Source organism: Maylandia zebra, linkage group LG3, assembly GCF_041146795.1.
Source record: "Maylandia zebra isolate NMK-2024a linkage group LG3, Mzebra_GT3a, whole genome shotgun sequence".
NCBI lineage: Eukaryota > Metazoa > Chordata > Actinopteri > Cichliformes > Cichlidae > Maylandia > Maylandia zebra.
In genome coordinates this window covers 43361421-43375720 of record NC_135169.1, presented here as the reverse complement: position 1 = coordinate 43375720, position 14300 = coordinate 43361421, and the positions used below count along the sequence as shown (strand labels likewise).

Sequence of the window (14300 nt, the reverse complement as noted above, 5' to 3'; positions counted from 1 at the left end):
CAAAGGGTTTGCTGTCTTACAGTTTAGGCTTAACTTTTAAACACATCCAGTTTCTTTATGTCCAAGACTAAAAGTAGCACAACTTACCAAGTGTCTGGAAGTTTAGCGCCACCATCTGGCATCCGACGTTCCAGAAAAGCTGAGGCATGTAGTTGGAGCTGTCTACTCTTGTTCCTTTAGGATAGATTCGGCTCAGCTGGTTCTTATTGTACCTGGAGGAGTCCTGCTAAGGATTAACACTGTATACAGAGGTAGAGTGTTGCACATGTGCAGAAACTATTTATTTATTACACACTGTAAACTGCACCAGAAAAAAAAGAGTCACTGGTGTTTGGTCTAAGGTCGAGATCAAAACCAGATGAGACATTTTCCTCCATCAATAATGTCAAAAACTGTTGAGAAGGACTGACAGCGCAGCTGATATTTAGAGAAACACAGTTGTTTGGTTGATTTTCTACAGTCAGATGAGAAAACTGATACTACTTTCAATGTCCGCTAAAACTGAGGCTACAGTCTGATGGGCGGTTAACTTGAAGCACGAACATTAGAAATGAGGGAGAAAAGCTAGCCCGCCTAACTACACAGACAGGAAAGTATGCCTACCAGCAGTTTTTGTGCGTTTAATCTTTATTCCTAAGATTTGAGAAAGTCAGTACACCCAGTAAATAATAATTCAGCAAGTAAATTCTCATGAAACCATAAATTGTACTTTTTAAACCTTGCCCAAATACTTCTTTTTACCACTTTTAAACTTAAGCTTGCAAGGATACTCAACAAACTCTATAGGGAAGCTCTTCAGGGCATCCATGCCTTTGGTTTCAACAAACGATGACATCTCAAAGAACCTCTTCCTCTCTGTTGAAAGAAATGAGAAGCAAAGGGGGAAAAAAACAAGTCAGAATAACCTGTGACAAGATGATGCTACCTGCGAGTGAGTCTGTTTGGCTAATGAGCTACACCATAAACACGGCTGCTCCTCTCACTCGCAGTTTTTGCCTGATAAAGTGAATGCATCCTTCCTTTTCCGTTAAGCACTCACACACACACTTACTAGCTGCCCATTCAAAGGTCTTAAATTTGACGGGTTCAATGTAGTTGACGAGATTTGACATCTCCTCCGTGGCGTTCGCCTCGCTGCTGGCGGTACCCTGCGGGAGGCAGATACCACTAATCCATAAAGCAGCCTAATACCAGCCAGTCAAACAATCCATCAGTCCTCTTGCTGGCACCTACCTCGTCGGAGTTTGGCTTTTTCAGCTCTGCCACCGACTCGTCCTCCTCCTCCTCCTCGCTCTCTCCTTCACCTCCTGGTAGGGTGTGATTAGAAAAAGTAACTTTACATAAGACAACTTCTACAATGTGCTGGGATCCTTTGTTTCTTCAACCCACCAATGGACTTCCGAGGCTCGGAGTCTTTCACCATCCTTTCAGCCAGCTTTTCCTCTCCATTGGACAGGAGTTGGCTTCCCTCTTCTGTCAGAGGGCAGTCTACACACGCAACAGCAAACTATCAGCTTAACAGGAATTCTTTTGATCGTCTACATCAACTTCGTTTTCAGTTACAATCATTTACCACATTACAAAGGCTAAGTTGATGTTATTATCCCAGCAGGGGAGAACGGGTGATTGCCTGCACTTTACCGTTGTGAGGCGAAGACTGCTCCCCTGGCTCTTTGCGCCTTATGCTGCCACTCTCAGAGGGTCGGTGATGGTGATGTTTCTTCTTGTTTTTGATAAGAATCTTCCCCATCAATTCCTGCGGCGAAGGCAGCAGCTGACCTTCGCTCAGCTAAAATCACAAGGATAACACCATGCTGTCAGAGGGAGGAGAATAATGTAGTCGCATTGACGAGCTTCTTGATATTTAAATATAATGAGAAGAGGTATTTTAGAGCTACACATATTTGACTAGAAAATACGATTTTTGTGCTCCTTCTTTTCTGCAAGTTTTGCCCTTTTTATCATATTATATCGTTTTGGTTTTTGCTTTTCTTGCAAGCTATTCTACTTTACTTCGAGCTGTTCTACGGTTAACGTTATAGGTGATGTAACACAGTAATTTTCTAGCTTTGGGGATAAATAAAGCATCTTTTCTTATCTTTACTTGACTGAATGAGCTGAGCAATAAAAAGAAGCACATGTGCCTTTATCTGAGATGAATAATGAGTCTGCGCTAAAAGAAGCAAAGCAAACAAGGTCACAGTTTTCAACAGTTTGGTAATGTTAAACTGGCCTCTATGACTCTTGAAACTAGAAATGCATAGGCTAAAATAAGTGTTGAAACTCCTCCAATTTTCTAAGTAAATATATCTCTAAAGGTGCTATTGACGTGAAATTCTCACCAGATGTCAGCAAGTGATGCAAGTGTTGAACGCGCTTACTGAAATGTATTTAATACTGAGCAAAAGCCTCCTGTATGGAGAAACTAGTCGCATGCTTTGCTAAGGTGTGATTTTGGCCCATTCATCCACACAAACACTCTTCAAATCCTGATTTTTTAAATTGGATCCGGGTCAGGTGATTGGCCGGGCCGTTCTAGCAGCTTTATTTTCTTTCTCTAAAACAAATTAAGTTTCTTTGGTTGTGTGTTTGGGATCATTGTCTTGCTGCAACATCAATCCTCATTTCATCATCATCATCATCCTAGCAGATGGCAGCAGATTCTTAATCAAGAATGTCTTGGTACATTTTCCATTCACCCATCCTTCCTTGTTAGCTTCCTTTTATCTGAAGCTTGCCAGTGCTGCTTGCTAGAACAGCCACACCACACCGTGATGTTCACATCTCCAAACTTCACTCTTGGTGTGGTGTTTTCGGGGTGAAATGCAGTCCCTTTAACCTTCAGACATGGTGTGACTTATTGCATCCAAATGGTTCAATTTTGGTCTCATCTGACAAGACTATAGACTCCCAGTATTTCACAGGCTTGTCTAAATGTTGTTCAGCAAACTTTAAACATGCTTCTTCAGCCTTGTATGATGAGCGTGCATACAGGGCATGGCGGTTGACTGCATGATTTATGGTTTTCTTTGAAACAATGGTGCCTGCTGACTGCAGGTCTTTCTGTAGATCTTGTGGGGACCACCTGGTCGTTGCTGGTTTATGGTGAAATGATGTCATTTCCACTTCTGGATTATGGCCTCAACAGTGTTTGCTTGAACCTTCAATAGTTTAGAAATTGTTCTGTAACCAGTGCCATTAGTATGTTTTGCAACAATAAGGTTGTGAGAGAGCTCATTGGCTTTACCCATGATGAGATGTTTCTACCTTGGTAATTACATTTTTTTATAGGCCATCGGTTGGGACTGAACCAGCTGATACTTCTTGTTCGTTTGTTTGTGCGTTGTGAAACCAAAAGCCAAGACGGGTCAGGTCACAAGGTGATCGGCATAAGGAGTGCAATCGTATTTGATGGTTTGTAAATTGAGTAACACCGTGACAGACGAGTAAAAAGATATTAGTGTCTTAATAATTTGCCTTGAGGAACAGCAAATGTAATCATTAAAACTAAAAAAAAACAAAACTTCAAAGTTGTTATATAAATAAAAAGGGACAAATTGTATATTTTTAGAGAAACAGAGAGACTCAGAAAGAGAGAGAAAGAGTGATCATCTAAAACTAGACTGAAAAAACAAACACATGACCTAAACCCCCCACGCATTCACACCACTGAATGTGGAACTACATGAGGGTGCTGCTAATTATCATTTAAAAACTCATTGTAGCCGTGGAAAAACATCAAAAGCCAACTTCTAGCCTATAGCACCATCAAGTGCAGTATATACCAAGATGATGCTCTATCCTTTTTGCTGATTTGCTTTTATCTGAACCCCCTCGCTGAGCTGATTATAAAACAAGTACATGGCTAAAGATTCAAATCTAGGCTGATCATTGGCTACCTGGTATAAATGGAGGTCTTCAAGTCATGCACTAGAGCTATGTTCAGGCTCGTGGGATGTTACCTTTCATTGTAAACCCCATTAAAAAGGCTGAGTACACATGAAACAGCTAGAAGCCTGTTATCTGTCTTTGCTAATACACTGTTCACTGAGTGCAGGGTTTAGAAACTTTGGGTTCTATCTGGGTGAACGGGGGGGAAAAAGCTTCAAGTTTTTCAGCCCAGCAGTGACCCGATCTGTTCAGACATCTGGAGTCATTTGGACTTTTACACTTTTAAGATAAGATAAAACTTTATTAATCCCTCGGGTGGGTTCCTCTGGGAAATTCGGTACTTTTACAAGTGTGGCAGCAGCAAATTGAGGGAAAAGTTCAGCATCCACATCAGAGATGACTTACTGGATATTTCTCCAATGGCTCGATGAGCAGCGCATCTCCAAAGATTGTCCTGCAGTACTCTGCCATCTTAGCCTGCTGCTTTGCTCTGAAAGGACAGAAGAAATGGTTGGTTGGTTGGTTTAGTGTCCTAAAAATCATTAACCCAATAAACCCTTCATTGGTTTAGGAATGTTTTGCACTCTGAACACTGCACATGTTACAGAGCGAGCATTTCCTTCAAAGGATTGGATTTGCATCTGGTCTGGTATTAAATAACCTGAACTCAAGCGTGCTGTGCTTATCCCTAATGCAAAGAGTCTGCAGAAGACCAAATCATCTGAATACTCCTGACAAAACACACAGACGTGCAACTTACGAATCCACGTGGTTTTCAAAGGACAGGATGACGGGGTATGGCGAGGTCTTGAAAGCACTCTCTGCTATGGCTTCAATCACTTCCTGCAGTCAAGACAAGAATGATAAAAACTCAAAACTGGACACAATCCCTCAGCACAGGTTTTGTTTGTTGAAAATTACTCCACATTAAATTTTTTACAAGAGTAAAAAATGACACAAAACTGCAACTGATCAAGCTGATGAAGAGGAAAACAAAAACGTCAAAGAGAGCAGAATTGTGCCTGTGACATTTCTGCAGCAGCTCCCACCTTAAAGGGGATCTCAGTGGTCATGGTGAACCCGTGGGTGATGTAGGGTTCTTCATCTTGTGGTCGGCCCTTCCAGCAGTCCAGCTCAATACAGCGACAACCGGTGAGCAGCACCTGCCTATACATCTCCACCGAAGAATTCCCGGTCAGCTGGCCCACTAAGATACGAGAAGAGCTATGGGTTCAGAACCAAAAAGCGCCCAGCAAATGAACCATCACGCTTGCATGCATGCCGTTTACATGTCACACCTGTGAGGTACGTGTTGTGTGACGAGTTGATAAAGTAGTGAGAGAGCGGTTGGTTCATGTCGTCGATGATGTCCAGCCTCTCTGGAGGTACGATGGTGTTTTCCTCTCCCCCCAGATACCGACTGAATGCCTGCAAACTGATTTGGTCTGCAAGAAAGAACGCGATGACAGCGTTTCAAAACAGCCAGAAACATCCCAACAGATCAAAGACTGCTGTTCTTAGGAGAGGCATCAACAGGCGCAGAGGGCAGCCAGATGTGATCGCTGCAGCAGGACAGCCAATCATCTCGCAGATCGCGGACTAACATAGTTATGGCTGTGCTGCTAATTTGTTCACAGGTTTATTAATATAATAACACAGATAAAGAACAGCCTTAGTACTTTACCAACGTTTTTTGGCCTGCTATCGCTTCATCAGGGTCATCAAGAACTATAGTGCATACAGCACTTTAAATAACATGCGTGTTTGAGGAGAAAGACATGAAATTGTAATAGGTCAGTTTTAAAAACAACCAATCATATCCACTGATTCAGCTCTGAATAAAAGCCTGATGCCACACAGAGAGTTACAGACCTCTCTCCAGCTGACTGGTGTTGGTCTCGTATTTCTCCATGATCTGTCGGACTTGGTCTCTTTTCAGTGGGGGGTAGAGCACCTCGTTTAGTCTGGAGTCTCTCTGCCTGCGGTTGATGAAGTCCATTAGCTGGTCCAAAGAGATGAACGGCTTCCTCTTGGAGCCACTGGAGCAGAGACAAAATAAGAGTCCGAGTGTATAACATGTACGCAAGAGTATTACTAGAAATCCTAAGACTATAGCTAGAGCATCCTTAAAGCGCACCTTTCCTCAAAGATGCTCTGGATCTCAGGTCGAAGACATAAGTTGTCCAGAAGCTTCTGGAAGGCATCCCAGGTGATATCATCTGGCTTTATTCCCTCTGACTGAAGCAAAAAGACAGATTTGATTTTATAAACAGGCTCTGCCTCAAGCACACACATTGATAAGTTAATAAACAACAGACAGCATTACATTACACTGCTATGTGCTGTTGTCTAGAGAGAATATTAACAGGCTTTTATAAGCTGCATTGCTCTGAGTACCCAGCAGGAGGCTCCAGAGTACAGCAATCTACAGAGAAATGCTGACAGCACTGGTATCTCTTCAAGAAAAAAAAAAAGTCTTGTGACTTCAAACTGATTTTAGGAAAGATTGCACTGACTCATCAAAAAAATGTTTTTTAAAAATAAATAAATAAAAAACAAATTTTACCTCAAACCCACAGGGCTGAGGTACTGTACACAGCAGATACAAGCAAAGATTAGCAGAAAGTTGTTTTAGAAAGAGTCTTAGTAGAAAGCATGTTACCATGATTAACATTTTAACCGCAGGCACACTGTCGAGAAAACAAGATTCATGGCAATCTTTAGTTTGCTGTGTAAATTGGTTTATTTCCATTGTTGCTAAAATGAACTTCAAGAGGTTTTTATTGGGTGTGAAAGAAAGTACTGTAAGAGAAAGAGTTGCACTTTGTGTAATAATTAAAAAGTTTAGCAAAACACTACGAGCAAGTTGCAGTAATCAAAGCTAGTCAGTTAGCTAGCTATACTATGTTTAGCTAGCTATATGTAGTAGCTGAAGCAGCCAGTTTACCTGTTCATTTATTAGTAGGGTTGCCAACTCCCTGAAAAATAAATAAGGGACACCTCGTGGCCAGGGCCGGGCGACCCAGTTGTCTTCACCCTTCCCAGTGTGGTGAATTTTCTAGCTCTTTTTTTGTGTGTGAAATTATTTTTTTAACCATTTGACTTGAAGTTGATTGTGCGATTTTTGGCCCATTTTGAGCCGATTTTTGAGTGATCGGACCGATTTTGGCCTTCATCGTGCGTCGTGTAGTATACGTGGGGTAACGAGAAGTGATTAACACCTCACGACCAGCTCCCGATCATCAATCGCTCGTGAGGGTGTCACCACAGGCTGAGCGCCTGTGGTGACACCATCACGAGCGATTGATGATCGCGCGCAAACGTAAACGTAAACGTTGGTGAAAAAGACGGCGCAGCACGGCTGTGCAGCGTGTGATCTGGACACAAGCGATGGAGGCACAACTTGTAGAACTTTGGAAAGCTCATCCGAGCCTTTTCCATGTGGCATCACAAAATGATCACGACCACAACAACCGTGAAAATAGTTGGATTTACTCTGCTGCTCAATCACAGCTGCCTGATCAATGTTTTTCATTAGCAATTTAGCAAAGTTGATGGTGGTGGTGTGTCTGTGTGAGTGAAAGACAGAGAGAGCGAGCGACAGATTTTCTGTTATAACCTTCATGTTATGGAGGCACAGTGTGAGCACTCAGGTCGCATCAGAGCATCGGGCAGTATAGTGTGAGACCTGCATCGTGACCTACCAACTTCTAACCCCTGCGAGTCAATCGTGCAGTTTGAGCAGGAGCTGAATAACGTGACTGAAAAAAATCGCACAGTGTTTGCCCAGCTTTAGGTGTACTGTCATCCGAGACTTGCACCGCAGAGTCGGCGTTTGTTCCCCTGTTGGCCATGCTTCTTGTTGTGGTCATCTGTTGTCTTCCGGTATTTTCTCCGCAAGCGACCTTTCCTCGACCAATGAGATGAGCGGTAATCTGAATTGTCATACTCGAATTGTCATAAGTGTGCTTTCAGCTCATTGGTCACAAAGCAGGAGAGGGGCTGGGAATTATGTTTTCAAACAAAGCGTTAATTCCATTAAAAGTTATAGACTACTTTTGATTCTCACTGTATTACGGGACAAAGTGCGTCCCTTATTAGCTCAATACGGGACAAAGTGCGTCCCTTATTAGCTCAATACGGGACGTGTACTTTTGTTTCTAAATACGGGACGATTCCGTATTTTAAGGGACGGTTGGCAACCCTATTTATTAGTTCACCTGTATTTTCAGTGCTTTCACCGCATTATTAAACCGTTTCATCAATTTGTATTTTAGTATGCAGTTATTTTATGTACAACAAAGGATTTACATTTGTATGTTAGCTTGCTAGGTGGTTTTTAACTCAGGGTAACATGTGGCTACAGATAAAAGCTAGAAATGTTAGAAGCTGTGTTTAAAAACTGTGAGGCCAATATTATTTGAATACAAACATGCCTCTAAGAGCAGCATGTTAACTGTTGTGTAAGAGTACAGGCAGCAGCTAGCCTCTCTCTGTAACAAAATCCACAAACAAGCATTTCACGTGTTATGTCTTGTCCTGCAACCCACTGAAATCTTACTATTTTCTGTTATTGCTACTCTTCCACAGGCCTGCCAACTTTTGTTGCCTTCCTTGCACTGCAAAGACACACCAAGAACACAACTATATGCAACGCCTCCGCAGTTCAGTTCATTTCAGCCATTCTCGATGCATACACCAGTTCACCAAACCCATATGTCGACTATCCATGTGATCAGTGATTTTATTGAGTGATTACCTTGTTATTAATGAGGCCACACTGCTCCAGAGCTGTCTCCACTCTCTTTTTATCAGAAAACATCTTGATGACACTAAAAGACAAAGTACAAAATCACATTCAGATCAAATGTTTACAGTGACGCGTGCAAGCAAAAAGAGTCAGAAACCTAAGAAGTGATTGTAAACATAAAAAAATCAGAGTCACTATAAAAGAGCCGAGAGAGAAAGTGGAAGAGAGACAAAGAAGAGGAAAAGAAAGAAGAAGTGAGGAGCAGTTTAAAAGTGGTTGGCGAGGGTGGTACTCACTTCTTCACTGGAATCTTCCCTTCCTGGTTCACTTGAAGCTTTAACTTCGTGTACCTGACAAAGACAAAGAACAGTCAAGTATGAGTATTTTTTAATCATCGAAAATTCGCAGTATTGTAGGACGGCACGCACACAAACTCTTACGCTTTGTAAAGAAAGATGTTCCGCGATACATTCTGGGAAAGTATGTTTGTGGACAAAGCGAACAGCTCATCTGTCCAAATCTGGAAACACACAGACATGAAAGGATAAAAGACGGTTGTTTGACTGTTCACCTCATGTTAAACCTTGGTGAAACAGTTACTATATACAGTGTAGCAGACACACACAGGAATTAATCTCTGTTTTTAGCTACTTAACATACGCACGCCTTTATGTCAAAGTAAAGTAAGCAATCAGCTCAAGGCTTGAGGGAATAAAGTCAGCTGTACAGGTAGGAGTGCAGTGGGGGACATGAGGATGGAAAAGAGGAAAAGAAAAGGAGGAAATACATTAAACTATAAATTATTTGGACAGTTAAGCTAGTTAAGAATTGTGGTTACCTTCGCTACATCCTCTTGCATGGCCTGGAAGTTGAGGAAAGAAACGTTGACCAGGTCATTGCCATAGACGACGGTTAACAGCTTCCCTTCTCCGTTCACCTCCTTAGTAAGGCCCAGCACTTCTTTCACCTTTGCGTCCTGGCACACAAAGATATTTATGCTTTTTCAGGATGTTTCATTACACGGACACGATCTAGCAAATTCAACAACGATCTGAACACTGAGCGGACAGATAAGACTCGTCCGTGTCTCCATCTCCTGAGGATATTAAATGTGATGCATGCGGTGTAGCGCCCTGATCTAATTAACCAAACGACTCTTTCCTCCTTTTTAGCCCACCCCTGTGTTCCCTCCACCAACTCTCTCTAACACTCAATGGCTTTCTGTCAATTATAGATCACTCTTGTGACATCATGTCTCTCTTTCATTTCAGTTAAATACATTAGCCAGGAGCACTCTTTATAGACTGTTTATAGGGAATATAGTGCTAAAGAAACACGCAAAATGCTCAAAGACGGCGTCCATACTACCAATGTTCACATATCAACATATGAAAATACAGAATCTGTAGGTAAGGGGCACAAATTCGAGCAGGATTTGGTTGGAAGCAGGTAAATACTTCACATGGAGACCAAATCAGGAAGTCTCACCCCAGATTGTAAATCTCAAAGGTGTCGTACAGTCGCTGACGGTTTCCTAGATTCACAGATGCTAACATGAGAGAGGAAGTGCAACCATGAATTATGAGAAGGCTCTTTAATAACAGAGATATCATCCACTGATTATAGCAGGTTTAGTCAATATTTCTAATGCACTTTTCATACTATAACCACGGTATGACATAAAAAATAAGACTTTATCTTACCATTTCAAGAACCATTTGTAATAAACACTTTAACGTGCAGAATGAACTCGCCACACATCTGTGTTTGAATTGTTTACCACTAATACGCGCCCATATTTCACACTCTGCCTTGGTCAGATCTAGGCTCTTACACAATGACTTCCTCACTAACAGTCGCTGGTTATATCACTTCCTGTCTGATAGTCCATCTGTCATCAGCCTCATTAGCACTCCGTCACCTTTGCACCATCAGCTGAGAGAGGAAACGCACATGAATCGTTTGGCGACAGTCACATTTGAGCATCACGTTTGTGGTCAGGGGACAAAGTAACAGCTTCTCCCCCCTCTTTTCTCCCACACAGGCATAAACAAATATTACCAACCTTTGGCTGTTTGGCATACTTTCCCGTTCTGGTGTCCCTGATGTAACTGATGTCCAAAATCTCGACATCCTACAGGAGAGGAATATCAAAAGATTTGTGTTATCACAAACACTCAGTGAAAGCGTGTGAGAGCAGGACAACTAATCTTTATCAGTCAGCCTATTAAACGGGTGGGGAAAGAGGAAATTGTGAGATGCAAGTTCATCTGTTTCTACACAGTGTCATGCACACATATATTGTTTCCCTGACTCTGAGGGCTTCTGATGTGATACATGATTATAAATCAAGAAATACTTGATGGACTCATAGAAATAAATAGAGGAAAAACAGATCTAATACACAGGATCCATGCAGCACAAATAAAAGCCCTTACACTCTCTGTGCAGAGAGCTGGACTGATTAAAATAAAGTGCATCCATTCATCAAAGAGAAATTTGGGTGAAATGATCACATGTGTTTCTGGTGGTTCTGAATCTATTTTTATTAGTTATTAGGAGGTTTTGGGGTTTTTTGGATTATCAAAATCTCGATTAGAAAACGTGCTTTAACCAATAACGGTGGCCGAGCCTCCTTACGCACCACCGCTCTCGTGTCACATACGGGTTTTAAACATATTATTTACTGCTGTTAGCAGTTTATGTAAGACGCAGCGAACAGAAATGCTGATAGAGCAAAAGTCTGCTGCTCTTGCATGGAGCAGTGTGGGAGAAAGAGAAAAAACTTGAATAAAAGCCTGTGCAAGAAATTAATTCCTCAGGCAAAAAGCTCATGCGCCGTCTACCTCGTTCCATTAAAACCTCTTTTATTTATCTTTCATCAGACTCCACCGCTTCTCTAGACACAAGACACAAGCAGTGACATATGAATTGTGCGGGTGACGGAAGACAGAAAATGGCAAGGGACTCTGCACACACACAGGAAGGACAGATCTTTGGAGAACATTTGCATGTTTGATGCTGCGGCACAAATATATACACACATGAACGCATGCACGCACATGCAAACGAGTGAAAAACGGAGACAGAAACGAGTGAAAAAGAGGTACTCTGTAATAGCGACTGGCAACAATTACACCCTTAGCCTCGAGGTGACGAGGGGAGACAAAAATGGAAGGGTCGGACAGGAGATGGGGAGCGTGGTCGTAAATCCAGCCATAAACACACGTGAGGATGCATGCATCGCCTTGTGTAAATATTTGTTTAGTCCAACACTCGTTCCCCAAAGCTGTTTTTACTTCATCCATGTCACCAAGTCACTTCTTTTTATCCTCGCTTGCCCTTCTGGGTCTGAGCGGCTTTGCTTTAAAAACCTTATGACTCTGCTTTATGATTTCATCAGTGAAAAATATAAAGCATTTGTGTTTTTTTGCACGAGTCTGCACTCGTTTATGTTGTCAAACATGCCATTTTCATTCCTTTTCCGTGTTCTGCTCACACTGTATGCTCTGTCCAACATAACAGCAAAAACATTTCACAGTATTTAAACTCGTCCCTTCCTGATTCCTATGTCATTATTACACTCGGGTTGTGATTTTACCGCCCTGCAGACTGTCTCCTCCCCCGGGATTGGTTGCGAGTATTAAAGGTCAGAAGTGTTGGACCAATTGGATTAAACTCTGTCTCAAACCTTGTCCTCTGATTGGCCTGTGGAGAATAACTTGCTTCCTGGGGGAATAAACCACTTCTGGGTCTGTAGGACACACATTTATGTGCGCACGCACATGTCTTCTCTCCCACAGGCCATGGTTTCATTCTGCCTTTGCCATGGTGACTCCTTGGAGACCACAGAAATGAGTCTACAAGTTGGTCTGCGGACTGTGTGTGCGCGCGTCCTTAACAGTTAACATTTTTGCACTCTAACACACACACGCACTCAACACCAGTGATAATGCACGCAGACATATCCTTGATGTGCAGGTTGCAACTTGTGAAACATCCTGACCTGTTGAGCAAGACAGGGTGTGTATGTGTGAGTGTGCAAGCGCATGTGTGTCTGTGTGTGGAAGAGCCTTGCAAGTCAGTGCACATTGGATACACAGAACGCGAGAAAACCTTCACGCAGGATGAGTACGAATGTGTCAGCATGTGATCGGCAGAATGTGCCAAATGAAATCTGTGTTTTGCCACTAGGTCGTGTTTCCAAGTGCATGACGTGGTGTGTGAGTCTGTGTGAAGGTCGATCTTCTCTGAAAGCACATTCCTGACATATTCCATCCTTCTGCCCATTTGGCGTGTGTGTGCATCCGTGTGCTTCAGTGTGTAATATTTAAGCTAGTAACGGCAGCTGTAGCGCTCCATTCATCTTTTCTGTGCAAAGACCAAACACAGCTCCCTCTATTTATCACTTCAGACTCAGCTGCGGGCTCATTACTGCTCTGAATGACTCGGGTTATGAGTTTTCCAGGAGCCATGTTGTGATAAAGTGCTATAAATTACTTTAATTTACTGTTTTTGCTGGACCCGAGAAATTTTCCTGCCGTGTGCACTTCTGCTTCAGTTAGCGATTTCCTACATTTCCCAGAATGCACACCCGCTCCTTTTACAGCGATTACTGTGAACTTGTTGCACTCTGCTGTGGATTACATAGGCAGGTGGCTGACAGTGTTCCCACCAAAGAAAAGCTGAGGCGCACCCTTCAGAACAATTCATGTTTTATGTATGTTTCCGCGCTGACGCCAAGGAAGTGATACTAAACTGTCGCTCTTTCGATAAGTGAATTATTTTAATAAACCACAAAAGCACTAATGTAACATACTGCTGCGTAATAGTGGGCTATTATCCGCATTTGTTGCGAGCCATTATGTAAACTAGTGTAAAGACTGCACTAAACATGCAGTACGTTAATGTGACACCGCTTCCTCCGCTGTGTGGGTTTGTTTTTGTGTTGTTTTTACAAGCTCAACAATGAACTGTGAAGTTCAAATTTCAGGCCAACATCAACAACACATCATAAACTTAAAGAAATGACAGCTTAGAAATCTACAGGCACCTGCAAATAAGAATCAAACGATATGATCCAGATCTCAATGTTAAATATTAAACGGACCATTATTACGCCAGTTGTTGTTTAAATAATAAACTTTTAGATAATGCTCAGTGTGCCAGGGAAGCAAGAAGAAGGCTTACCCGGCATCTTGAATCTCACACTCCACCCTAGGGCTGGCTAGAGTCCCGCTCACAGCCACACAACTGATGTTTGAAATGATTCATTACATCACAGGAATACAGTCTGATTTTCGCATCTGGGCCCTCCTGAGCTGCGGAGCTCACATGCCAGAGGGTGAGATGGGAAGCTCTGCAGCTTAAATAGATCAACAAAACTGGGAGGCTGTGTTTGGTGTATGACATGATGACAGCGAGGCATGTCAAGAGTGTATAAAGTAGCGTCGCCGAAAGGATTAAATACAAAACTGTGCAAAGCGACCACCCTCCTGATGCAACGCTCCCCATTTAGCCGGACAGTTGGAGTACACCGACTTGTGACAGCTTCCCCCCTCCCCAGCACATTTCTTTCCCCTCATAATCCAAACCATCATGCCACTCCAGTTCAACAATAAAAGACTTATTATATGGCAACAAGAACAACAATATACTA

The 14300-nt window shown here is 42.4% G+C and overlaps 1 protein-coding gene across 3 annotated transcripts in view; it reads right to left on the bottom strand.

Annotated features, from left to right (window-relative positions):
- The window catches only part of plcb3 (phospholipase C, beta 3 (phosphatidylinositol-specific)), a 60588-nt gene that overhangs the window by 14132 nt on the left and 32156 nt on the right, over positions 1 to 14300 (bottom strand). For all 3 annotated transcript variants that reach the window (XM_076881893.1, XM_014411103.3, XM_014411104.4), the window contains exons 3-19: positions 10707 to 10775; positions 9480 to 9617; positions 9082 to 9161; positions 8938 to 8991; positions 8651 to 8723; positions 6029 to 6129; positions 5764 to 5930; positions 5190 to 5336; positions 4941 to 5098; positions 4652 to 4734; positions 4297 to 4381; positions 1642 to 1789; positions 1390 to 1488; positions 1234 to 1307; positions 1052 to 1148; positions 771 to 855; positions 88 to 212 (exon numbers count right to left, since the gene is read on the bottom strand). In XM_076881893.1, coding sequence (XP_076738008.1) covers positions 88 to 212; positions 771 to 855; positions 1052 to 1148; positions 1234 to 1307; positions 1390 to 1488; positions 1642 to 1789; positions 4297 to 4381; positions 4652 to 4734; positions 4941 to 5098; positions 5190 to 5336; positions 5764 to 5930; positions 6029 to 6129; positions 8651 to 8723; positions 8938 to 8991; positions 9082 to 9161; positions 9480 to 9617; positions 10707 to 10775 — 1783 coding nt within the window. The remainder of the gene's footprint in view (positions 1 to 87; positions 213 to 770; positions 856 to 1051; positions 1149 to 1233; positions 1308 to 1389; positions 1489 to 1641; positions 1790 to 4296; positions 4382 to 4651; positions 4735 to 4940; positions 5099 to 5189; positions 5337 to 5763; positions 5931 to 6028; positions 6130 to 8650; positions 8724 to 8937; positions 8992 to 9081; positions 9162 to 9479; positions 9618 to 10706; positions 10776 to 14300) is intronic.